The following is a 27,776-nucleotide window of genomic DNA, read 5'->3' as shown; positions in this document are numbered from 1 at the left end:
TTCTAGTCCTGCCTTAGACACGAAGCCAGCTGGTTGAACCTGGGCCAGTCAACATCCTCTCAGCCCTAGGATGAAGCAGGCAAGGGCAGACCACTTCCGAAACCTTGCCAAGAAAACTGCAGGGACTTGTCCAGGCAGTTGTCAGGACTCAACACTGACTCGAAGGCACCAAAAAGAAAAAGATGAGAATGGCAAATTTACTAAATCCTGTATAATTCCGTATCACTCTGTGGCGTGGACTTTCCCTGCAGCAGAGCTGAAAGGCTATCCTCCTGTTCTCTGAGTTAGTAGAAAACTGTACCAGCATTAAATTTGCTTTCCTAATTGTCAGCCCCTGTGCTGCCTCTATTGCTGCCGATCCCAGTCACCTCGGGTGCCTCCAAGGTGGCAGGTAACAACAATTATCAGATTTTCCATGCCTTCAGGTTACCCTTGGGCAGTGTCAGGATAAAGAGGCAAATATTACTTTAACACCAGCACAGATAAGGACAGCTTAAGCCTGCCTGGCTCATGGGTTGAAGATGAGATGCATCATAAAACATAGCAGAAAAAAAGATGTTGTCCAGGTATGTTTGTACCATGGTTACTTGCAAATGAAGAAAGGCCTGAAGTTACTTCACTGTAACTTTAATTCAGCAGAGATGGATGTCATCATTTTGATGTTTACACTGCTGGTATTTATTTTATATGAATTGTTATGGTTAACCAAGGGTTTGTCATACTTCCTGTGGCACAAAAACACCTCAATAAGCATATTTAAGAGAGCTGTACCCATGACATCGCTTCTGTCACTTCCCCAGCCTACTGCAGAGGGACCCTGAATAGTCTTTAGTTCGTTTGCTATTAGTGCTTTTTCCCTTCTTTTCCTGACACAAAACTTGCAAGTACAGACAATTGATGTCTTGTTGAGAATGCCGGCAGTGGCATGATCAGGGACGGGGATCTGCCCAACTCCTACTGGCTATTGAAGTCTGCTGTGGGCACATTCCTCCCCATTCAGTCACCAGGCACAGACGGTTCCCTGGGGCCCTTTTAGCAAGGGAGAGTGGATGGGGCACTTCTGCAGCGGCATCTGCCAGGCTACCTGTGTAGAGGCATCTCCATGTACACAGGTCTAAATAACTTCTGGAAGACCAGGAGGACTGTTTTTTAAATACATGTTCAGCAGTCTTTCAAAAGACCAATTGACCTGCTAAAAAAAGGGACTACTGATTAATTTAAACCAGGAAAGGGATGTGTTGCCAGCTTTGTCACACATTAGTACATGAAACTGTTTTGATGGTACTGATGAGCATGTAGGATATTTTCATCCTGGCTTTATTATTATTTACTGGAGGGGGCGTACTGCTATTGGGCTACCCCAACCCCATTTTATGTACTCTGAGCAACTTACAAGTGTTGCTGATTGTGGTCTGCATCTTTGTACATGATTACCTCACATTTCAAGTAGTGAAGTTCAAATTTTTTTTTTACAGGGGAGTATTGATCTTCCATTAAATCAATCTTTGTATGTCTATCTGTAACCTTGTTTTGGGGTCAATGGGGGTATAAGAGAGGCACAAAGTGAAGAAGCTCTGATGTGCCCAGATGTATGTTCCCAATTATTTTCTAGACATCCACGTTTATCTGCCCAGTATATTCACTTGCATACTGTATGGCCAATCCTAGTTTTTTTCTGAAAAGACTACAGTATTGAATTCAATGAAGCCTCCATCAAAGTATACAATAAAAAGGATTGTCTCAGTAAAGGTTATTTTTTCCCAATAGTTCATGCCTAAATAAACCTGCAGAAATTCCCTAGCTTTAAAATAGCCTGTCTAGAAGAATGCTAAAATAATACAAGTAAAACTTCAAAGGGGGTATTAAATTATTTCTTAAGACCATAGGCAGTTTTTTTCCTGGCCGATGGCCTATTTTCTTTTTGTATCCCTAAAAGCCAAACGGCAAAAAAAAGAAAAGAGAGAAAAGAAAATATTACTAAAAGGCTTGATTGTCCCGGGTTAATTTTTATCAAACGGGAAGATAAATTGAGGCAAGCTTGGCTGATCAGCGCCTGTTCTTAAGAGAGAGAGGCTCGGAGCAGAAGCAGGCTGATACGGGGGGCAAAACCCCAACGGGAAAGGGGGTCGGGGAGAAGGCAGGCAAAAGGCGAAGGGGCAACCGCTACGATTCCTTTGCGAAGAGCTATGTGCTGCCCACTCGGGCCGGTCGGTACCTTCTCTGCGAGCGTGCCTGGGCGTTAAGTGTGAAAGAATTCCTCAAGGAAGAACATTTAGGAGCGAAAGAGACGCCGCTGCCTGCAGTTGGCCTACCCTCGATTTTACGCGGCGCGAGACCGAACGCAGGCATGCAGTTCCCAACCCCAAAAATGAGCGGCCCCGCGCCATAAAGCGAGCGACCCCTCCGACCAAGCAGCAACCGAGGCACAGAATCGCTGCCTTCCCCACCTTCTCCGGCCTTTTGTCCCCTCCTTCAAGGGAGGCGGGGACTCTCGGGTCCCGCCTCCTCCCTATCCTAAGACTTTCCAAGGACCCTGAAGTGCAGCAGAGAAACGGGGGGGAGGAGGAGGGTGAAGAGAGGGAGCCGCGGCTACTGGGGCTGATTTTTCTCCGTTCCTCCAGCAGCCCCTCTCGCTAAGCACGATGCTGGTGTATCTGATCTTCCGTGCTCGACTCCTGTTTCTGCTCTCGACCAACTGTCTCCAGGGCGGACAGTTATCGCCACAGCCGAACCCCGAGAAAACCAATTAGATGAGCGCGATCCTCAAGTTTAATAAAAGTGAAGTCGAGGAAGGAGGTGTGGGGGGAGGAGGAGGAGGAGGAGGGGAGAAAAGATCTCTGGAGTTTTGACAATAAACCACCTCCCCTCCCCTCTCGCCCCCCTCCCCAAGCAACTAGAAGGGAAGACTTTGGGGGGGCCAAGGGGGGTGGAAAACTTGATCGCTGCAACGAAGCGGCACAAACCACCATGCAGCTGGTGTTATGGGCGGTAGGATTAAGCACGCTACTCCTGCAAGACTTCTTGAATAGAGCCGGCGCAGCAGCAGCAGCCAGGGAACAAGGGAGGCATCTCCGACAAGGTAAGATGCTGGCAGGACTCCGAGAAGTCGCAAGAGCACCGCGCAGGGTTTTTGGAAAGAGAGCGAGGGAGTTTGGCATTACTTTGTGCGGGGTCAGGTTTTTCCCACCTCTGCGGTGCCGCAGGGGAGGAAAATGGCAAGGCTCAGAAAGCGGTATGAAGCAAGTTGAGTTCCAGCGTCTCCAGTCGACCAGCAGCTCCGCCTACTAATGTATGCTAATTTTATTCATGGTGGCTCTTTCGTGCATGTCCTAGAAAGCACTGATCAGTTCCCCAAATGTCCTCTCGCCACCGCGGAAAAAAAATAACCCGTCCACCATGCATAACTGCAAGCATATCTATCTACTGACATTTTGGCCTTTTGCATTAAAGCCAGCACGGTTTTTTTAAATCAAATTATGCGAGGGGGCACAGTTTAAAACTGTTTATTGGTGACAGGATTCTCTCAATCATCGAGGGTCCAAGAAACCTCTTGCAAAATTCTTTTTTAAAATACTTATTTCCTATGTGATGAGCTGAGCTTATATTAATATTGAACAACTACTGTATTCATACCTGTAATGCTGCAGCAGGTGGTTTTGGAAAGGGTATCTGCAGGTCCTAAATGAGTTTCTTTTTATTTTGTAAATGCTGCTGAAGGTGTATGTTGTTAGCAGTATTTAGCTTGGTTACGTAAGTGCTAAAAATAAATTCAGCATCCTTCGCTGCTGGTTTCTAAATTGCCAGCTCTCTTACCTATGTGTCTGTATGCAAAAGGGTCAACTTTGAGAATATTACAAATCTGAGTGGGTGGCAAGGAAGGTGTTTAATTTGAAGACAGACTAGATAAAGTTTCAGAAGGACTTTCTAGCCAATTCTAACAAGAACATTCCTTCATGACTGGCTAAATTAATCTCACTGTTTGGGGGAAATATTGTCTAACCAGCACAGTAAAAAGTACTGTTAAATTGCTTGCGCATGCGCGCGCACACCCACACCCCACATCCACTCATGGGGACCTATGTTAACTTTTCACAGGCAAACTGCTGGGGACGCTGAGAGAGTATGAGATTGTGATCCCAACCCGTGTGAATGAGCTTGGAGAACCATTGTCTACAAAGGTCCACTTTCAAAGAAAGAAACGAAGCCTTCTTCCGGAAGCCGCCGAGCCCTGGACCCTGGATGCCCCCTCTTCCTCCATCTCCTCCTCTTCTTTCCATACCACCCAAGTGCATTATAGATTGGAAGCCTTTGGGCAGCACTTCATTTTCAACCTTACAGCCCATTCGGGATTTATTGCCCCTCTTTTCACGGTCAGCTTCCTCGGGGAACCCGAGGTTAACCAAACAAACTTTTACACTGAGGAGGAAAGTGATATTAAGCACTGTTTCTATCAAGGACATGTCAATACGGAGCCCCAACATACAGCAGTCATAAGTCTATGTTCTGGCATGGTAAGTGTACATCCTCTTGCTGTTTTGTTTACAGGATGAAAATCAACAGCTTCTTAAGAAAAGTCCTCAATCCCCAGCATTGGATCTTGTTAGCAGAGTTGGAAGCACATTGTGCATTTTTAGTGTCTGTTCGCCATTGTCTTCTCCACAGCTTTCTTGGTTTTGATTTCAATAAAACTTGAAAGCAAAACAACACTCTTTCTTCTAAGTTGTGTGGATCAACACTACAACAGGGTGCCTTTCTTCCACCAGCTCCCCTTGCCTGGCACTTTCTTTTTCTTTTCTTTTTTTTTCTTTTGCTTTTTCAGGGAAGATTATAAATAACTTCTATCTAGTGGCAAAGAACTTCAGAAATCATTACTGGAGTCTGTGGCAAAAGCTCAAGAATCAAAGGCTTTGCTTTTAAGGAGTTCTCACTTTGATTGATGGGAGGGGGAGAAGAAGGGAGGGAAGTCCAGGGAGCTGCCAGAAACATCCAGTAGTAATGAACAATTTCTATCCTTTCCCTCTAAGGGTCATCCCAGCCAGGTAGCTTGGGAGGGTTGTTTTGTGCTCTGGACAACAGGAGTGTCCCAGAAGACTTTCAACGTCTTAACGTCAGGGATACTCTGATGTGAGCAGAGTTTGCACTAGGAGTGGAAACAAGGGGGTGGGGTATTAGCCCAGGCAGCTTTTGGGAGGAGGGGGCAGATGAGTGGGTTGGTGAGGAGCGTTTTCAGTCCGAACCCCAAACAAGGGTGGCACTTGGACGCCCAAGAGACATTTAAGGTGGAGGGAGGCAGATAGAAACAGCGTCATCCATTCCTTCCCCTAACTCCCCCTACGGACGAAAGTTTACTTCATTAAGATTGGAGTGCCATTGCGAAGAGCCAGTAACAATGCCACCCTCAGTAAGGCTCCAGAAAAAGGCAAGGAACTGTTCGCATACATATAGTTTGGCTGAGGAACCATTCTCACCACCCCCGGTACAGATAGACAATTCAGAGAATGGTTCTTCACGTTTGGGGGTGAGGGAGATGCTTTCAAAGCACCAAAGCAGCAATTTCAGTTTTCTCTCTTTCAGTTTGAGAACTCAAAGTTTGGGGGCGGGGGGTGGAATTATCCTGCTAGACGAAATCATAATTTGGTAGCTGTCTGCTCTGAGTGGCGAAGAGGTGGGCTTTTGGTTTTTCATAATAGATTTCCAAGACCTGTTCTGCAAATATAACTGAGATGGGGGGCAGGCAGGCTCCTCTTCTTCCCTTCCTCTGTATTCCAGAGAAAGGGATGCAAGCAACTGAGTTTAGCTATACTTACCAGCCAGGCTGAACTGTCCCGGTGGCAGTGCCCTACGTCAAAGGGGAAAGGACTGCAAGGATGGGGTGCCCACATTCTCCACCCCAAAACCATCTTGACTTCTTCCAGTTTGCACAGTGATGGTAAATTTCTGGACTAGTTGTTATTGTGATGTTCTGGTGTTTGGTGGGTGGGGCAGAGGAGAAGGAGGAGGGCCGATGCCGCCCCCAAGTTCTCCAAAGAGAGCCAGCAGAGCTGGTGGGAGTGTATTATTCCAGCCCTCCAGGCAAGCATCACAAGCAGGGTTTAGCAGAGGAAGAAAACAGTTCACACCCACTTCCTGGTAGAGGAGGAAGATTTGGCATTTGCTTTCATGGAAGATCAACCTTAAGGGAGCCCAGGCTCTTTTATAGAGACTTAAGGTGGAAAGGAGATAAGTCTCTCAAGAGATACAGTTCCTACTTTTCAATATCAAAAATGAATTGTGGGAGATGGCAGGAAGAGCCCTCCCCCATAACTTGGAAGTAGCCCCAAGAATGTGGGGGAGGTAAGGTTCTGTTATGCAGCATCTGCCTTTAGTGTCTTCAACAGACAGCCACCCCTTGTCTTTAGAGGATGTTCTGAGCATTTTGTTAAGGTTTGTGTTTCTGAATTTTGTGCAGGAAGACCCAATGCAGCTTTCTTTCTCATTTTTATTAGAGTGGAAGGAGAAGTTTTTAAGGAAAGGCTAGACAGACTAGGATCTTCCATTATTTTATCATGGAAACCCTTGGAAGAAGAGGTTGGTCCATAAAGTAAAATCATCCCCTTTTCCCACAGTCCGTACTTTTTGTTACATACAGTCCTGAGCTTGTGTTTGTGAGATGTTAGCCTGATGCTCTGGTGAAAGATGTGAAGGGAAAAAATCCTTACTTAATCGACTTGTCTCAGTATAGTTGTCCTTGCTTGGTACTCCAGATTAATTTCCGCCATATTACTTATATTCTATGATTCTCCAAGAAATTGGATGGGTAACTAATTTGGGAGGCAGGTTGAAGACATGGCTGGCTAAGTAAAAGCAAACTTCCTTGGAAAATATCCATCTTGCTTGTTGGTTTCTCTGCTTGCACCACTGTGGCATAGTAAGTGAGTGGCTTCCAAAATCGTTTAAAGAGATAAATCCATCAAAGATTCATAATCTGATAGTGAGCCATGAGACTGGTTTGCTCAGTGTGCTATCTAAAATGGTTTCAAACGGTTTCACAAATTATGCCAACCATTCCCCATATGGTGCCCTCCAGGTTTGTTGGCCATGCTGTCTAGCGATTGTGGCAGTAACTGGAGGGTGTTATTGCTGGGCAAGCTGGCATTAAAAAAAAATACATCTCCTTCAAATTGTGCTTGGCTGCTGGTGACTTCATGGACAGATCCATTTAGCTAACTTGGCAGCAGTACAAAAGTGGTTGGCTACTGCATTCTTCCAGGTTGGTTCTTCAACTTTCCAGGCTGGTATACAACCCTAGGATTTTCTGGAAGTCTTCAATGCAAGTACTAATCAGACCTGCACAGCCAAAGTTGGCCAAGTGCTGCAACCTGCTTTAGAGATCAACTCAGGTTGGTGACTGGGTATACATTCAAGGAGCTGCAGAAAGACATGGTTCCTATGTGATTAGGCAACATGGATCCACAACGTGCAACCCCGAAGGGTACAAACTACCTCCAAAGCTTGTGTGTGACTCTCAGGAGCCTTCCTAAAGTAGCTGTCAAATTATAGTTTTCACATCATCCAAGGGGAAAATTATTAAATATATGGGAACAATTACATCAACTTTAATGCAAATGATTTCATTGCATTTATGTGAAGGAAAAGTAATTTTGTGGCTCCATCCCATTTTTTGGGTTGTAGCCTTTACCACACCATTCAGGCCAAGTATAGTCCTTGGCCCCAAAATGGGCTGATATGCAGGCAAGTTGGAAATTATAAGATATAAAGCAAATTTCTTATATGCCAAACCAGAAAAAAGCCTTGTGGGTCTGAGAAACAGCTATTGTGTGGGATAGTTCTCAGAAAAAGATTTCTAAATCTCTGTATTAAACTTTTGTAGCTTTCTGTCTTTAGCACAGCTCCATTGAAAGTTATATGATGTGTCTCTCATTCCTTCTCAGTTAGGCACATTTAGGTCTCATGATGGAGAATACTTTGTAGAGCCACTCATATCACCTGACCAACAAGAATATGAAGAAGAGCATAAAAAGCCACATATTGTCTACCGACACAGTGTACCACCAACATTCTCACCAAGGGACAAGCAGACATGTGACATTTCAGGTACTTTCTGTTTATATTTTCTCAGGCCTTTGGTCTGAACTGATAAAATAATTTTGCAACAATATGATTCTATTCATGAGAACTAGGATCCAACATAAGAGGTGAAGAACTGATTATGTGGGCTGTTTCTTTACTCTAGACATAGTAAACCAGATTTAAAGACTTGGTGCCAGTACTGAGTAGAGATATCCTGGGGTAAAGTTCAGCCACTTTCATCTCTCATTACATGTGGTTCATTTTCCTTTTTATTTCATTCTGGTTGAGTCTGGAAATGAGCCCTCAGTCTCCTTCAAATGAAAAATACAATATTATGATACTCAGTTTATAATACCTCAAGAAGGAGAGGAAGACTTCCTTCAATTGATCTGTGGCTACACCCCAGGAAAGAGGGCCTGAGAAGTCCTGAGCTGGTATAATTTTGTCCCATGATTGAGAGCACAGTGGAAATGGAGGGAACTCTAGCTGTCATCCAGGGTTCCTTCCATCCTCTGTCCATCACCAAACATGTCCTGCTTGAGTCTTCTGTGGTGAGGCCTTCCTGACACTAGCATAGGGAGCGATATCAGATTCCTTCCCTCAAGATCAGAGCTGAGAAACTGAACAAAGCTATGATGCTTGGGATGCTCTCTCAGGGATTACATGACTTAAAGTGATTGATTTCTTTACTAATTAGACTAAAATAATTACATCTGCATTGTGAAGACTGCATTGCTGTGTTTATCAGTTCAGCTTAGAAGAGTAATATGTTAAGATTACCACTTATTTTATAAACCTGTAAAATATCATTAAAAAATCCAGATGAAACATTTTGATTCCAAGTTAATGTTGACCACAAAACTACACCCTAGTTGTAACTGCATCTTGTTAATAAAATAGAAATAATATGTGATGTATATATATATATGAATGAGGGGTATTTCTACTATTGGGTGCCAGGGCAGAAAGGCATGGCAAAATTCAAATAATAAATGTGAGAGGAAGAGTGAAGTCAGAGGTGGTAAATATTTATATTTATACCGTATATTTATATATATAAATATATATTTAAATATTTATACAGTATAGTTATCATGGCTTCCTGCATCATTCTGAGAAAAAGGAACACTGGACCTATATGTCTATATAAATAATACTTAGAATGTATTTATATAATCTTGATTTAAAACGAGAAAACAATGTGCTTTAAATTTGGTCAAAATGCCTCACATTCATCTTCTGAGTAATTGGTATCTGTAAGGTATATTGTTAATTTCTTCATGTTGGAGATAGGTGAGCAGAATTTTATGGCAGCCATAAAAGTTGAACTTGAGATCTTCTGTTTCATATTTCATATTCTAAGCCACTGTACCAGTATTTATTATAAGGGGATGGACAGGAAATGATACAGGCATGCAGTAGGATTCAGTTTGGAAGAGGTGTTTAGAACATGAACACAACCCCTGCCTATGACTCATTAAAGGAGGCTTGACGGTTTCCAGCACTGTGCAGCTTCTGGAAATGGATATGACTGCTTTAATGACTCACAGACAGGATGGCATCCTCATTACTGCACATTCTGAAGCACATCTTCTAAATCAAATCTGAAGCATTGGACAGCCATAGGTAATGATCTACATGGATAATGGTCTACATCAACCTTCCCCAAGTAGGAACTCTCCAGATGTATAATGAGAAGGGGTGAGTAGAAGTATTAAGTATTAAAGCAACCAGGAACAATAATGTAGAGGTGTAACAGCTTCATCCCATTAGATCATATAAGAGAACAGAGCATGCAGGAGAGAGAATGGTACCTCTCACAAGGCTTTTATTGTTCTTCCAAGGGTTGCTGCTGGACTATGCCATTCTGGTTTCTCTCTTCCAGCTGTCTCTGCTCCCTTCTTTGAGATCAGATACAGGAGATTCAGAACAGTTGGAAAGAAACATGGAATCTGGCACAATTCATCAGCAACCCTTGGAAGAATGGATCAACAGACCGTGGACCTCAACAAGTCAAAGGTAGCTGGAAGGGTCCTGGCAAACTGTTTGGAGATTTTTCTTTTCCGCTTTTCTTTTTCTCCTTTTCAAGTCTTTCGTTGTCACTACCAGCAGAGAGAATGATTAGGGCCATCTTTTTTTTTTTAATGGAGTTGCTTGATTTTCTTTTCTCTACTTGATTTAATATTCACTTGGAGAACATTAAAAGTTGTTTTCTTCTTGAGAAGAGCCAGGTTTCATTATTCAGCTTTTCAGTGATCATCCCAGTAGTTACTGCTATGCTAGTAACTGCTTGCTGTAAAGATATCTGGGAGAAACAACACGGACAATGTGCTCCTCTGCTTTGACCTTTCTGCCAAAGAGTGGCTTGCTCCAAAAGCACAGGGCAGTGGGGAGGAATAGTGGCTTTTGTCAGCTTCATCACTGTAACTTGCTTGCTGCTGTCCTTTTGTGCAGGGTGACTTCATCAGTCACAGACGCCAGCCAACCAGAGACAAAGAAATAATCTCATTGTCACTTTGAAGCTCAGCTATATTCCAGGAAGACCCTTTGTGTTTACAACAGTCCCAGAACAAGATCTATTTTGCACAATGCTACTTACAAGCAAGGGTTGAGTAACTAAAGAAGAAAATTGCAAATGCCAAAATACCTTAAAGACTCATTCATAATAGTTCAGCTAAGCTGTTGTCTGCCAAGAGTTGAGTGCAGCTTCATGAGAAATAAAAGATTTCTCAGATACTATTATCCTTTAAATATTTCCTAAATGTAAAAATTATTTACATGGTCATTTCCTTTTATTTTACTTAGGGATCTTATAAGGAAGATGTCTCTTGCTGTGGAATACATTACGGTAGTTCTCTTGAAGGCACTTCTTTAATCCTCAACTTCTTAGGGGGTGACAAAAAATACTGACTGATTTTTTTGAAGCGCTTACATGATATTTTGAGAGTTCTTCTTTTTCCTTAACTTTTACAGTTCAAAATAGGTTATAGGAACTGCAGGTGGGAAACGTGCTGCACAGGAGAGGAAAAAAACCCTAGAACTAGATACAAATTCTCCATCACATTTATGGGCAGAAAAAATTGAGTGGATGCTTATTTCAGCAGAAGGAAAACTATCCAACAATTTCTCAAGGGCAGAACGCCACTAAGTGGTACTATTACTGGAAAAGCCCCCACCTTACGCCTTTCCTTAGGCTTTAAGTGAAGTGTGTAGCTTGGCAGGCTACAGACCATTAAGCTTGGCAGGCTACAGACCATTGGAAAGATGATTGTTTAGTGCCAGGAAGGACATTCATGTTATTTGCCCACCTTGTAACTGAGTCAGTTCAAGAACAGCATAGTGCACCCAGCGGAATTTCTCCACCTTCTTCTCTATTGAAAGAATTGCTAAAGCAAGACCTCTTTCCTCAAACAGAGTAGGAATCGGTGGAGGAAATGTAGCCCACCCTAAAATTGTCTGGAAAGTGATTGGATATCAAAATGTGCTAGTTCTACAATAGAAAGATAGAGTGCCTTATGTAATAGTTGGTGGCCAAAACCACCTTTCATGGTTTTTTAGAGGGTAAGAGCCATCAGAAGCAAGGCAGTAGTTTGGACTGGTTAGAGGCAAGTCATATACAAGGGCAGAATTAGGATATTTAGGGTGGGAGGAGTTTCCCTGGAGTTTGTGTAGAATTTTTTAAAAGTTGTATAAACTTTGTTAAGCCAATTTTAGAATGTTCCCCCACATCACAATTATGAGAAACCCTGTTACAGATTTAAATTGTGGTTAGAAGGGTCTTCTAGTGTTGCCAAAAAAAAAAAGGGGGGGGGAGTACATAGGTGTTCCTGAGGCTTTAGTTTGCTCAGTCCTGCATTATATTGGGAAACAAAGATAGCTGACTGTTGTCAATATTCAAGAGCAAATATATTTTGATCCATGTAGCTTTCAAGGAAGCATCAGGATATTGCCTTGCCATTTCCTAACTATTTAAATGAAAGGCTGCACTCTGAAGTTGCTGCAACAAACAGAAGCAACCCCATTTATAAGCATTGCAAAAGGTGTGCAGAATGGTTCATAGAAACGAGGTCTAGTCTGCCTATCAATAAAATTATTTCAAAATGGCAGGGAGGAGTGTCCTAAGGAAAAAAATATAAATGTGATTCACTTAGAGAACAACTAGTTTAACACATGAGTGCAGCCTGAATCTGTGCCTGAAGAGTGGAAAAAAGCTGGCATTGTTTCCCTATACAGTACCAGTGTTTCTCAACCTCAGCAACTTTAAGACGTGTAGACTTCAACCCCCATGCTGGCTGGGGAATTCTGGGAGTTGAAGTCCACACGTCTTAAAGTTGCCAAAGTTAAGAAACATTGCCCTATACAAAGGGAAAGGTAACAAATGCAAAAATTACAGGGGTATTGAATTGCTAAGCTTTTCTGGGAAGAACTTTGGCAGAATTCTGATTGAAAGGGTAGAAGAGGTGACAGCAAAACGTGAGAAATGCACTGCAGCTTTATGCAGAGCCCGGGTGGGCGGGGGGGGGGTGCAGACCAGAGTTTTGTTCTTGGGCAGGTCACAGAAATTTATGGCTACAAGAAAGTTTATTGTACTTCATTGATTTAGAGACAGTGTATAATAAAGCAAATAGGCTTGAATTATGGAATGTTTTCTGCAAATATGGATTTGATGGTTGTTTGCTGAATATAAGATGGGCATAAAGCAAGCATAAGAATAAATGGAACTTTATTGAATGGTTCAACAATAAGGATACTATTGGTTGTTTAAAATATTTATGGGTGGGAAAACAGAAAATTTAAGATGTGTATATGCTGGTAGAAGGATAGTGGATTTGGTTTGGTCTATTGTGAAAAATGAATGTTTCTCAAAAGGAGCTAAAATGGCTATATACAGTATAAGAACATGCTTTTGCTCCCTGTGTTATATTATGTTGTATTATATGGAAGTGATAGTTGGATATGCCAGGAGGAATATAAAAGTAAGCTGAAATACAGTAGGAATGGGGCATTTGAGAAGTCAGTGAGGTAGAACAAGAAGAGACAGGAATGAATGAATGCTGAATGAATGTAGACTGAATATACAAATGAGAAACCAACATGAATGAAGTACCTTGTGGTGGTCTGATCAAACAGAATGAATGAATGCAGAAGATGAAGAAAAAGTGAATTGGTGGAGAGGAAGGGAGAGACTGAGAAAGTATGGTTATAGGAAGCTGAGATCCTCAGAAAGAGAGGTGAGAAGTTTAAAGGTAATGAATGGTATATGGATGTGGTGGATGCAGGGGTAGATTGTAAGGATGGGTATGGAGAGGTATAAGCAGTGATGTTTTAGCTATGTTTCCTTTTCTTTTGCTTATCTTATTCCTTTAATTTTGTTGAGTTACTATTCTTTATTCCTTTACTGGAATAAATGTTGCTTAACCCAAGGAGAACTGTTCAGATCAAGACAGATCGAGAATGTATGTATATTCCAAAGTCAGGTCAGGTATGGAGAATTTAAAGATGATAGCTTTTAAAATTGAAGAGAACATAATTTTTATTGATCCCTGTTTCTTTCAAGATGAAAAAAAAAATCTTAGCTGATGAGTTTCCCATGACTCACAGATAACTGTTGGCTCCATTTAGAAGTCACATTTCCATCCATCAGAATATAGGCTCCTTCCTTCCTGCTTCCCCACTTTCCTCTTGTCTCCCATCTGGCTTAATAGAATACTTCCTGTTTCCAGTTCAAGTCCTAGAGTTGTACAGGGTCTAGATGTGTCACATAGCAATTATAGAAAGAATTTGGATAAAAGGAATCTAGAGAGAATGGATGGGAAATGCACAGGATTTCTTGCCTCTATCACATCAGGATGTGAGTGATCTCTTGCTTTCAGGTTGATATCAATCAAAGGTGTCTGTGCATCTCAATTAAGCACCAGAGAACTGGCCTGGTGTGGGATCTTCATGTGGTCACATAGCTTGCCATTGATCCCAGGGTTTGCAGCCCAGAAAATTAAATAGCATATATGCAAGGCAAAACAAGCTGCCAAATATTGACAGTGCAATCTGTTCACGGATAATTGCAGGGAAATTTACCCTCAGCTAAACAGGTAGACAATTTCAGCCTTAATTGTCCCACATAGCTCTCTGATGCCTACAATATCACTTGGCAGGAGTCTTTCCCACCTCTACCTGGAGAATCTGGGCAAGGGCTGTAGGTGCTTCTGGCTGCAAAACATATCTTTTGTGATTGAATTACTGTCCTTAGGATGCACAGGGTAGAATTTAAATTTAAATGTTGTTTTTGTTTTGCTTGTATTAGATCAATCTGAATTGCCAACTACAGTAGATATAGTTGGTGTTTCTGTTCTTTTTTAAGTTCATCGTGCCTTGGAGCTTGTCAACTATGAATATTCCATTTTGGTAGTTGTGATGTGTTAAGGTCTGGTTGCAACTGCACAGGACTGAATGTAGCTACCAATGGAGTCTTCTAGTCATAAGCTCAAATCAGTGCCAACTGTAATTCTTTGTGCCAGCATCCCTGTTGAGTGGTCTTTCAGATCCGAGCTTCAAATAACTCTGATCTAAACATTTCCAGTTATTGTAGGGAGGGGAAGTGAAGGGGACAGCCAGGAGGAGGAGGGGATTGGGAACTTAAAAATAACCTTTCATAAAGAAAGGAAATTTCTCATAGCACATTTTAGGAGTTGAGGCTTTCCTGAGTTGTTGAGATAGGATACTGAGAGAAGAATTAAGATTTGCTTAATGATAATGAAAGGGAGACTAGTTAAAAGGTCAGGAATTAACTTTTTATTGCAGTAGAGGCCATAGAGTGATATCAAGTCATAGCACTATGAAACACAGGATGTTCATTTCATATCCTCCTATATTCCAGTTTAATAGTTCTGCACATATTTTCCTACAGGATATACCAGAAGATGGTTTCAATTAATCATGCTTAAAGTAAACTCTTTGAAATCCTGGGTCAGGTTATCATAGGTAACAAGTCCCATTGAAATATGTAGTTTTACTCTAAACGTGACTTATAGGTGGATCGCTTTCATTATTTACCACTCAGAGTCCCTCTGGTGGGAGGAGACGGCGGTGACAAATTTGATAACTGAATAAACAAACAAATTTACAAAATTAGTTAATACTAGTAGAATTTATTTTTTTTAATCTACCAAGATGCCTGTTATAGTATAGCTTTGCCTTTCTAGTTTCTGTTGTCATGATTCTATTGCTTCCTAGAATAACAGCAGATCCAAATACGTTAATACTGGTTAAATGTATTGTTTGAAACTGCCAAGATGCCAGGTACATACTTTCCTTTCTTGGGGGTGGGGTGTGTTGGTTATTATGATTCTCTTGCTTACCACAAAAATAGCATGTCCAGAAAACTCATGATGTTCAGTGGTTCACATAAAATACAGTATTTTTCCTTTACTCCTTGTTCACCCAGTCATCTATGATATTGGTCTCCAGGACTGAAGTTACGTTATCTGTAGACCAGCTCTAACAATACAAGGTTCGTCTACTGGATTGAACAGCACCATTCAACAAATCCCATAACAGAAAGGTTTTTTTGGTTTAATTCAAATTCAGGTGATTAGTGGAGCTATCGTTATCAAATAGAACCAAGGTTAGTGACCTAATGCTGTAAACTGCAGCCACTTACTTAGAAGTTACCAGTTCTAGGGCTTAGCTTCTGCATACTACAGTTGTATAGAGAATGGTTCGGACAACATTTACAAAATATAAATGTATCAACATTGGAATGCTTCACCTGAATCCATTTTTTCACTTAGTTTAGGATTATTGCTTTGTATGTAAAGGAATGATTTTTATTCCCTTTTTGTTTTGGCATGCCTTAAGACATGTTCATTTTATTGAGTTTTTTTAAAATTCCTTTGCTATTAATGCACATGTCTGGTTGGTAAAAGATATCCCCATAGGATTTGTATTCCAGGTACTTTCTTACAGTATTGTTGCCATTTTCCTCTGAATACTTTCCACCATCTTCCTTGCAGAAAATGTTTATTTGGTTTTGATTTAATGTGTTGTATGGTCCTAGCCATTGTGGTTTGTAAACTGTGGTTTATGACTTAGCACTTTGTGTGAACCTAGGCATCTATGGCTTTTTTAACAAACCACAGATAGTTATGCTGCTATACTGTTCTAATAGTAATCTGTACCTTCAGGTGATCAGGTGGCTAGGATCACATATGTTAAAGCATCTGATTTGCTTGGTTTTGCCTTAGGTTGGCATGTGAACTCAGCCACTGCTGTGGCTTGTGACCTAATTATGGTGTAATATGGCTCAGTATACTATGCAAATAATCAGAGAAGGGTTCATATAGGTATAGGCTTTGTTTCAGTGAGATCTTAAAGATTTTCTGATTTTGATCATTATATGCTAGGATAGAAATTATATCACTTCTTTTTTTCTGAGGAATGGAAATGTCTCTGACATTTTGTGGGGAAGTGGCTCAGGAATTCTCCACTTCCTGTAACTTCTACAACTTGGCTGAGGAATTCTGAGAGTTGAAGTCCACACTCTGGATGCCAAGGTTGAGAAACACTGGTCTAGCAGCTGGCTAAAAAAATGGCAAATTCCTCTTTATATTTTTTTAAATTAAATATACTTAGGTTGAATGATGATCTGATGCTTCCAGATATACTGGGGCTACATCTTCCACCAAGGAATTATTTTAAAACAAGCAATGCACGGAAGTGGAAGAAGACAATAGAATAGGAAGGACAAGAGACCTCTTCCAGAAAATCAGAAACATCGGAGGTAAATTCCAGGCCAAAATGTGTATGATCAAAAACAAAGATGGCAAGGACCTAACAGAAGAAGAGATCAAGAAAAGGTGGCAAGAATATACGGAAGACCTGTATAGGAAGGATAACAATATCGGGGATAGCTTTGACGGTGTGGTCAGTGAGCTAGAGCCAGACATCCTGAAGAGTGAGGTTGAATGGGCCTTAAGAAGCATTGCTAATAACAAGGCAGCAGGAGACGACGGCATCCCAGCGGAACTGTTCAAAATCTTGCGAGATGATGCTGTCAAGGTAATGCATGCTATATGCCAGCAAATTTGGAAAACACAAGAATGGCCATCAGATTGGAAAAAATCAACTTACATCCCCATACCAAAAAAGGGAAACACTATAGAATGTTCAAACTATTGAACAGTGGCACTCATTTCACATGCCAGTAAGGTAATGCTCAAGATCCTGCAAGGTAGACTTCAGCAGTTCATGGAGCGAGAATTGCCAGATGTACAAGCTGGCTTTAGAAAAGGCAGAGGAACTAGGGACCAAATTGCCAATATCCGCTGGATAATGTTAAAAGCCAGGGAGTTTCAGAAAAACATCTATTTATGTTTTATTGGCTATTCTAAAGCCTTTGACTGTGTGGACCATAACAAATTGTGGCAAGTTCTTAGCGGTATGGGGATACCAAGTCATCTTGTATGCCTCCTGAAGAATCCGTATAACAACCAAGTAGCAACGGTAAGAACAGACCACGGAACAACGGACTGGTTTAAGATTGGGAAAGGAGTATGGCAGGGCTGTATACTCTCACCCTACCTATTCAACTTGTACGCAGAACACATCATGCGACATACTGGGCTTGAGGAATCCAAGGCTGGAGTTAAAATCGCTGGAGGAAACATTAACAATGTCAGATATGCAGATGATACCACTTTGATGGCTGAAAGCGAAGAGGAACTGAGGAACCTTATGATGAAGGTGAAAGAAGAAAGTGCAAAAGCTGGCTTGTAGCTAAACCTCAAAAAAACCAAGATTATGGCAACCAGCTTGATTGATAACTGGCAAATAGAGGGAGAAAATGTAGAAGCAGTGAAAGACTTTGTATTTCTAAGTGCGAAGATTACTGCAGTCAGGAAATCAGAAGACGCTTAATCCTTGGGAGAAGAGCAATGATAAATCTCGATAAAATAGTTAAGAGCAGAGACATCACCCTGACAACAAAGGTCCGCATAGTTAAAGCAATGGTATTCCCCGTAGTAACATATGGCTGCGAGAGCTGGACCATAAGGAAGGCTGAGAGAAGGAAAATAGATGCTTCTGAACTGTGGTGTTGAAGGAAAATTCTGAGAGTGCAAGACTGCAAGAAGATCAAACCAGTCCATCCTCCAGGAAATCAAGCCAGACTGCTCACTTGAGGGAATGATATTCAAGGCAAAACTGAAATACTCTGGCCACATAATGAGAAGACAGGACACCCTGGAGAAGATGCTGATGCTGGGGAGAGTGGAAGGCAAAAGGAAGAGGGGCCAACCAAGGGCAAGATGGATGGATGATATTCTAGAGGTGACGGACTCGTCCCTGGGGGAGCTGGGGGTGTTGACAACCGACAGGAAGCTCTGGCGTGGGCTGGTCCATGAAGTCACGAAGAGTCGGAAGTGACTAAATGAATAAACAACAACAACAAACATCTTCCAGATCAAATTCCAAACCAGTCTGCCGCGCTAGCCAGTAGCCACAGGGTCCTGGAATTCTAGGAGTGAAGTCCAAGTAGAGTATAGGGGGAAGTATTTTTAGTAGAAATTTGAAAAAAAGCAAGAATGTTAGCATCACACCTTTTTTCTGTTTCATAATATTTTATAGTTCTTTTTTTATTAATCTGTTCAATCGTGTCCGATTCTCGGAGTCTGCCTGGACAAGTTCTTGGCAAGGTTTTTCAGAAGTGGTTTGCTGGTGCCTTCTTCCTAGGGCTGACTGGCCCAAGGTCACCCTGCTGGCTTTGGGTCTAAAGCAGGACTAGAACTCACAGTCTCTGGGTTTATAGGCTGGTGCCTCAACCACTACACCAAACTGGCTCTCAGTATAGTCCTATTAACAGTAACTTTTATGCACACAGTCTAGGGGCTTAGAGGTAATAAAATTCAGAGATAATAAACTGTACCGGGGATAGTCGGATTATACCAGTGGATGCTTGGATTTTATTTTATATTTGTAAAACTAGGGGTGCAGTTCTATATACAACTACTTCGGAGTAAGTTCCATTGTGCATAGTAAGGCTTATCTCTGACTAAACATGGGTAGGATCACACAACTGCAGTTTCCTTCCATTTTCTATTGCTATATTTCTTTCATTTTTCTCCCTGTATGTGAGCCTGTGCATGGCCTTCCTTGGTTTCATTCTCCCTCTGTATTGCATTGAGGATGTGTCCTTTTAATGAGCTGGTTCTGATTCTTTCCCCCTCAGTGTCCTGAATGATTTTCATCTTCGGCTTCCTTATCAGTTGACCTTTCCTTTGCTTCCTTGGTTTTCTTCTTGGCTTCACCTTTATGTTTTTCAAACGTGTCGTGCAAGTTGCCTCCTCCTTCCTGCAGAACCTTTTCCTTTTGACCTTTTTTTGCTCTCCCAAGGCTGGAGGTGGGGTGGGGGGAGAACTCTGGCTGCTTTGGCCTGCAGCCGCTGATAAGGTTATTTCTCATATATTCGGAGCAAGGCTAAAAGCCGTTATCGAAAGCCGACTCCTGTGTGCTCCGTGGACAGTGTGGCTGCCTGCATGCATTGGCTTTTCTCGGAGGGCAGGGATTCCTGAGAGAGGTGAAATGTTCACCCAGGGCCAAGCGCTCTGGTGACCCAGCATTACTCATCTCATGTATGAGTAGGAAAGTGATCAGATTTCCCTGTTCTTGAGAAGAGCCAAAAGGGGATTACAGTCAGGGGGAGAGAGGCCTTCCGCTGATTCCTGCCGTGGCGTTAAGAGACTGAAATTGTTCTTAGCATGGTGCCAGCCTCTGGGGCCTTATGTAGGATCTGACGCCAAAGTCTTTCTTCCCCTTTCAACAGTGACTGATCAGGTGAAGTGTGGGTGACAGAAGTGCTAAAGGCTTTGTCTGAGACCCTTTGTCCCCTGGCTTCAGTGCACATCACAACTCTTTGAAGCTTAAATGCATGAAGAAATCACCTGGTGGTTGATTTCTCTCCCCCCCCCCCACCATAACATGTGTAGTATAAATCAGATACTCATATACTTGAGTCAGATGGGGTCTGAATAATTTAGATTCCCCCGCCCATACCCTGACAGCTTGCTTATTCAATTGCTTTCCTCCTAAAAGGTAAACAGTATGCAGGATTGTGGTAAACAATACAGAAACAAAGCTAAATTGAATACAAAACCATTGGCAAGGGGAGGATGGGCAATCTTTTATACAGGGGCTTTACTGTTCTTGTGGGCAGTCTCTGAGCTCAAGCCAGTCATTACTCTCTTTCCTTACTCCCTGCCATAGATTGTCTCCTATATACTTAGAATTTTAACTTCCTCCTCACACCCTGCCACCATAGTAGCAGCATGCCATCATGGTCACAATTACTGGGGAAAGCGCCTGGTTGCAAAATTGCCAGCATGTTTACATTTCACCTTTACAACTAATTGCAGCTTTTAAATGGAATAGAGAATTTCAGTGCTTTTCTATACATTTTTTATGATTGGCTTTCCCACTCACAGCTTCCCATCATAGAAGCTTCCCAGATTTTGTTTTTTGTTTTTTTTTTCTAATAAACCAACAAACAAATGAACACACATGAATATAGTTGTATGAAAAATGTGGGGGAGAGGGTGCTGCAGGTTAGCAATTTATTTTATTTGTGTTTGAGTGTGGAGTGGGATTCGTGTCTTTCCTGAACTGGATGGTGTCCTTCTCCTCTCCTGTTGGTCAACCGGACCAGAAGAATAAACAGCAATTGCAAGATTAGCAGAAATAAAGATTATTGTGGATTGGTTTCAAATTGCTTTTTGATAGATTGAAGTGTATGGAGGTTTCTGGAGCAACAATATTGGGACCTATTCCCAGCCTTGCACTCTCAGTCATGTGGGGAATGAATAGTCTTGGTTCTCATTCTTAGCTGTGCACTAAACCATAGAAATGGAACTCTCTGTGGGTGACCCCATTAAGTCAGGGTTGAAATACATTAGCAGAATGCTCAAAAGTTGGATTACTGTAGCCTGTATTATTGTATTATCTACCTGGGCAGTTTTGGGGAGGGGTGGAGGGAAGGTGAGGCAACGGCAGTATGGAATAAGTTTCCACTATCTTTAATGTTAGCAGCTTTCATTAGCTATAATCAAAAGGACCTTTGAAATAATGAAAACTATCTATAATGGAAGCATTTAGAGATAAGCTGAAATGAATAGACACCTTTGTTGTTATGGATGTTTTAGGACTAGTTCCACCAGAAGTGAAGTAAGAGTTGGATTTCATGGTGGCATAAGCTCTGAGTCACTCAACAACATAGTGTAGTGTAGACTATAAAGAAAGGAGAAGTCACATTGCTTGTCTCATTCATTCGTTCATTCATTTATATATATAGACACACACACACACCACACATACTGGATTGGCACATGGTTATTTACTTAACCCATTTTCTGGTTTATCACAGTACTCTGAACCATCAATTAACCAAATTAGCTGGGATGTACAATTTGTAAACAAACAAACTATGGTTAATAGTAATCAAGTTTAACAGGTGTGCAAATGCAACCACTAGGTATTTAGTTGAATTGCGTTATGTGAATCCAACCATTGAGTGAAACCATAATTTTGATACTTGCTCTGCTGGTTCCAGCACCCTTCCTCTGGGTCCTAATACAAAATATGGATAATTGTATGGTATGATTTATTTACTTAATATATTTACATGCCAACTTTTTGCCAAAATCCCTACAGATTTAAATGTTAAAAATAAGCACATGCTACCCCTCCTACACTACAGAATTAGAAATAAAACTTTAAAGATTTCTGCAGCTGACGGAGCAAAACCTCTTCAGGAGCTGTTTTTTAATGGTCTCCCTGTCTTGGGCTTCTTCTGCCTTCCATGAGAGCACACAGCTGCTCAATGGTGTCATAGAGAAAGTAAAGGAGAACAGATGGTCCTTCTCAGGAACTGATAGAAAATGTTCCCTGTATGGGCTTCCTCATTACCTAAGAGAGATTTTTTGTCCCAACCACTAGCTTTGCTCCTGCCAAAACTCCTTCTTTAAATTGTTAAAGAAACTTGTTAAAGCCTGAATTGTTGTTTATTCGTTTAGTTGCTTCGGACTCTTCGTGACTTCATGGACCAGCCCACTCCAGAGCTTCCTGTCGGTCATCAACACCCCCAGCTCCCCCAGGGACGAATCCGTCACCTCTAGAATATCATCCATCCATCTTGCCCTTGGTCGGCCCTTCTTCCTTTTGCCTTCCACTCTCCCCAGCATCAGCATCTTCTCCACGGTGTCCTGTCTTCTCATTATGTGGCCAAAGTATTTCAGTTTTGCCTTGAATATCATTCCCTCAAGTGAGCAGTCTGGCTTGATTTCCTGGAGGATGGACTGGTTTGATCTTCTTGCAGTCCAAGGCACTCAGAATTTTCCTCCAACACCACAGTTCAAAAGCATCGATCTTCCTTCTCTCAGCCTTCCTTATGGTCCAGCTCTTGCAACCATATGTTACTACGGGGAACACCATTGCTTTAAATATGCGGGCCTTTGTTGTCAGTGTGATGTCTCTGCTCTTAACTGTTTTAATGAGAATTGTCATTGCTCTTCTCCCAAGGATTAAGCGTCTTCTGATTTCCTGACTGCAGTCAGCATCTGCAGTAATCTTCGCACCTAGAAATACAAAGTCTTTCACTGCTTCTACATTTTCTCCCTCTATTTGCCAGTTATCAATCAAGCTGGTTACCATAATCTTGGTTTTTTTTGAGGTTTAGCTGCACGCCAGCTTTTGCACTTTCTTCTTTCACCTTCATCATAAGGCTCCTCAGTTCCTCTTCGCTTTCAGCCATCCAAGTGGTATCATCTGCATATCTGACATTGTTAATGTTTCCTCCAGCGATTTTAACTCCAGCCTTGGATTCCTCAAGCCCAGCATGTCGCATGATGTGTTCTGCGTACAAGTTGAATAGGTAGGGTGAGAGTATACAGCCCTGCCATACTCCTTTCCCAATCTTAAACCATTCCGTTGTTCCGTGGTCTGTTCTTACCGTTGCTACTTGGTTGTTATACAGATTCTTCAGGAGGCATACGAGATGACTTGGTATCCCCATACCACTAAGAACTTGCCACAATTTGTTATGGTCCACACAGTCAAACTCCAAGCAAAGGATCGTTACCTTGTCGTGGTGCTGGAGCTTGAGCACCTCAATGATGCCATGAGCTAAACCGTGAAGGGCCACCCAAGACGGGAAGGTCATGACAGAGAGGTCAGACTAAATGCGATCCCTGGGGAAGGTAATGGCAACCCACCTCAGTATTCTTGCCGTGAAAACTAAATGGATCAGTACAACCAGAGATATGTCGGTATACCATCGGAAGATGAGACCCCCAGGTCAGAAGATGGTCAAAATGCTACTGGGGAGGAACAGAGGATGAGCTCAACTAGCCCCAGACGTGATGACGCAGCTAGCTCAAAGCTGAAAGGACGGCTAGCGGCCGACGGTGCTGGTGGTGAACGGCGAGTCCGATGTTCTAAGGATCAACACACCATTGGAACCTGGAATGTAAGATCTATGAGCCAGGGCAAATTGGATGTGGTTATTGGTGAGATGTCAAGATTAAAGATAGACATTTTGGGCATCAGTGAACTGAAATGGACTGGAATGGGCCACTTCACATCAAATGACCACCAGATCTACTACTGCGGACAAGAGGACCACAGAAGAAATGGAGTAGCCTTCATAATTAATAGTAAAGTGGCTAAAGCAGTGCTTGGATACAACCCAAAAAACGACAGAATGATCTCAATTCGAATTCAGGGCAAGCCATCTAACATCACAGTGATCCAAATATACGCCCCAACCACAAATGCTGAAGAAGCTGAAGTAGAGCAGTCCTATGAGGATCTGCAGCACCTACTGGACAACACGCCTAAAAGAGATGTTATTTTCATCACAGGAGACTGGAATGCTAAGGTGGGCAGTCAAATGACACCTCGAATTACAGGTAAGTATGGCCTGGGAGAACAAAACGAAGCAGGACACAGGCTGATAGAATTTTGCCAAGACAATTCACTCTGCATAACAAACACTCTCTTCCAACAACCTAAGAGACGGCTTTATACATGGACTTCACCAGATGGACAACACCGAAATCAGATTGATTACATCCTTTGCAGCCAAAGGTGGCGGACATCTGTACAGTCGGTAAAAACAAGGCCTGGAGCTGACTGTAGTTCAGATCACGAACTTCTTCTTGCACAATTTAGGATCAGACTAAAGAGATTAGGGAAGACCCACAGATCAGCTAGATATGAGCTCACTAATATTCCTAAGGAATATGCAGTGGAGGTGAAGAATAGATTTAAGGGACTGGACTTAGTAGATAGGGTCCCGGAAGAACTCTGGACAGAAGTTGGCAGCATTGTTCAGGAGGCAGCAACAAAATACATCCCAAAGAAAGAGAAAACCAAGAAGGCAAAATGGCTGTCTGCTGAGACACTAGAAGTAGCCCAAGAAAGAAGGAAAGCAAAAGGCAACAGTGATAGGGGGAGATATGCCCAATTAAATGCAAAATTCCAGAGGTTAGCCAGAAGAGATAAGGAATTATTTTTAAACAAGCAATGCGCGGAAGTGGAAGAAGACAATAGAATAGGAAGGACAAGAGACCTCTTCCAGAAAATTAGAAACATTGGAGGTAAATTCCAGGCCAAAATGGGTATGATCAAAAACAAAGATGGCAAGGACCTAACAGAAGAAGAAGAGATCAAGAAAAGGTGGCAAGAATATACAGAAAACCTGTATAGGAAGGATAACAATATCGGGGATAGCTTTGACAGTGTGGTCGGTGAGCTAGAGCCAGACATCCTGAAGAGTGAGGTTGAGTGGGCCTTAAGAAGCATTGCTAATAACAAGGCAACAGGAGACGACGGCATCCCAGCTGAACTGTTCAAAATCTTGCAAGATGATGCTGTCAAGGTAATGCATGCTATATGCCAGCAAATTTGGAAAACACAAGAATGGCCATCAGACTGGAAAAAATCAACTTATATCCCCATACCAAAAAAGGGAAACACTAAAGAATGTTCAAACTATCGAACAGTGGCACTCATTTCACATGCCAGTAAGGTAATGCTCAAGATCCTGCAAGGTAGACTTCAGCAGGTCATGGAGCGAGAATTGCCAGATGTACAAGCTGGATTTAGAAAAGGCAGAGGAACTAGAGACCAAATTGCCAATATCCGCTGGATAATGGAAAAAGCCAGGGAGTTTCAGAAAAACATCTATTTCTGTTTTATTGACTATTCTAAAGCCTTTGACTGTGTGGACCATAACAAATTGTGGCAAGTTCTTAGTGGTATGGGGATACCAAGTCATCTTGTATGCCTCCTGAGGAATCTGTGTAACGACCAAGTAGCAACAGTAAGAACAGACCACGGAACAACGGACTGGTTTAAGATTGGGAAAGGAGTACGGCAGGGCTGTATACTCTCACCCTACCTATTCAACTTGTATGCAGAACACATCATGCGACAAGCTGGGCTTGAGGAATCCAAGGCTGGAGTTAAAATCTCTGGAAGAAACATTAACAATCTCAGATATGCAGATGATACCACTTTGATGGCTGAAAGTGAAGAGGAACTGAGGAGCCTTATGATGAAGGTGAAAGAAGAAAGTGCAAAAGCTGGCTTGCAGCTAAACCTCAAAAAAACCAAGATTATGGCAACCAGCTTGATTGATAACTGGCAAATAGAGGGAGAAAATGTAGAAGCAGTGAAAGACTTTGTATTCCTAGGTGCAAAGATTACTGCAGATGCTGACTGCAGTCAGGAAATCAGAAGACGCTTAATCCTTGGAAGAAGAGCAATGACCAATCTCGATAAAATAGTTAAGAGCAGAGACATCACACTGACAACAAAGGCCCGCATAGTTAAAGCAATGGTGTTCCCTGTAGTAACATATGGCTGCGAGAGCTGGACCATAAGGAAGGCTGAGCGAAGGAAGATCGATGCTTTTGAACTGTGGTGTTGGAGGAAAATTCTGAGAGTGCCTTGGACTGCAAGAAGATCCAACCAGTCCATCCTCCAGGAAATAAAGCCAGACTGCTCACTTGAGGGAATGATATTAAAGGCAAAACTGAAATACTTTGGCCACATAATGAGAAGACAGGACACCCTGAAGAAGATGCTGATGCTAGGGAGAGTGGAAGGCAAAAGGAAGAGGGGCCAACCAAGGGCAAGATGGATGGATGATATTCTAGAGGTGACGGACTCGTCCCTGGGGGAGCTGGGGGTGTTGACGACCGACAGGAAGCTCTGGCGTGGGCTGGTCCATGAAGTCACGAAGAGTCGGAAGCGACTAAACGAATAAACAACAACAACACAGTCAAAGGCTTTAGAATAGCCAATAAAACAGAAATAGATGTTTTTCTGAAACTCCCTGGCTTTTAACATTATCCAGCGGATATTGGCAATTTGTTCCCTAGTTCCTCTGCCTTTTCTAAACCCAGCTTGTGCATCTGGCAATTCTCGCTCCATGAATTGCTGAAGTCTACCTTGCAGGATCTTGAGCATTACCTTACTGGCATGTGAAATGAGTGCCACTGTTCGATAGTTTGAACATTCTATAGTGTTTCCCTTTTTTGGTATGGGGATATAAGTTGATTTTTTCCAATCTGATGGCCATTCTTGTGTTTTCCAAATTTGCTGGCATATAGCATGCATTACCTTGACAGCATCATCTCGCAAGATTTTGAACAGTTCAGCTGGGATGCCGTCGTCTCCTGCTGCCTTGTTATTAGCAATGCTTCTTAAGGCCCATTCAACCTCACTCTTCAGGATGTCTGGCTCTAGCTCACTGACCACACCGTCAAAGCTATCCCCGATATTGTTATCCTTCTATACAGGTCTTCTGTATATTCTTGCCACCTTTTCTTGATCTCTTCTTCTTCTCTTCTTGCCATCTTTGTTTTTGATCATACCCATTTTGGCCTGGAATTTACCTCCAATGTTTCTAATTTTCTGGAAGAGGTCTCTTGTCCTTCCTATTCTATTGTCTTCTTCCACTTCCGCGCATTGCTTGTTTAAAAATAATTCCTTATCTCTTCTGGCTAACCTCTGGAATTTTGCATTTAATTGGGCATATCTCCCCGTATCGCTGTTGCCTTTTGCTTTCCTTCTTTCTTGGGCTACTTCTAGTGTCTCAGCAGACAGCCATTTTGCCTTCTTGGTTTTCTCTTTCTTTGGGATGTATTTTGTTGCCGCCTCCTGAACAATGTTGCGAACTTCTGTCCATAGTTCTTCCGGGACCCTATCTCCTAAGTACAGTCCCTTAAATCTATTCTTCACCTCCACTGAATATTCCTTAGGAATATTAGTGAGCTCATATCTAGCTGATCTGTGGGTCTTCCCTAATCCCTTTAGTCTGATCCTAAATTGTGCAAGAAGAAGTTCGTGATCTGAACTACAGTCAGCTCCAGGTCTTGTTTTTACCGACTGTATAGATGTCCGCCACCTTTGGCTGCAAAGGATGTAGTCAATCTGATTTCGGTGTTGTCCATCTGGTGAAGTCCATGTATAAAGCCGTCTCTTAGGTTGTTGGAAGAGGGTGTTCGTTATGCAGAGTGAGTTGTCTTGGCAAAATTCTATCAGCCTATGTCCTGCTTCATTTTGTTCTCCCAGGCCATGCTTACCTGTAATTCCAGGTGTCGTTTGACTGCCCACCTTAGCATTCCAGTCTCCTGTGATGAAAATAACATCTCTTT

General features: G+C 42.2%; 1 protein-coding gene across 1 annotated transcript in view; it reads left to right on the top strand.

Annotated features, from left to right (window-relative positions):
- Positions 1-2,520: 2,520 nt before the first annotated feature.
- Positions 2,521-27,776, top strand: part of ADAMTS9 (ADAM metallopeptidase with thrombospondin type 1 motif 9) — a 154,709-nt gene continuing 129,453 nt past the window's right edge. The window contains exons 1-3 of the mRNA XM_063291534.1: positions 2,521-3,079; positions 4,096-4,511; positions 7,932-8,094. Coding sequence (XP_063147604.1) covers positions 2,968-3,079; positions 4,096-4,511; positions 7,932-8,094 — 691 coding nt within the window. The 5' untranslated portion in view covers positions 2,521-2,967. The remainder of the gene's footprint in view (positions 3,080-4,095; positions 4,512-7,931; positions 8,095-27,776) is intronic.

This window comes from Candoia aspera, chromosome 2, assembly GCF_035149785.1.
Source record: "Candoia aspera isolate rCanAsp1 chromosome 2, rCanAsp1.hap2, whole genome shotgun sequence".
Taxonomy (NCBI): domain Eukaryota; kingdom Metazoa; phylum Chordata; class Lepidosauria; order Squamata; family Boidae; genus Candoia; species Candoia aspera.
This window is presented reverse-complemented; position numbering and strand designations above follow the sequence as displayed.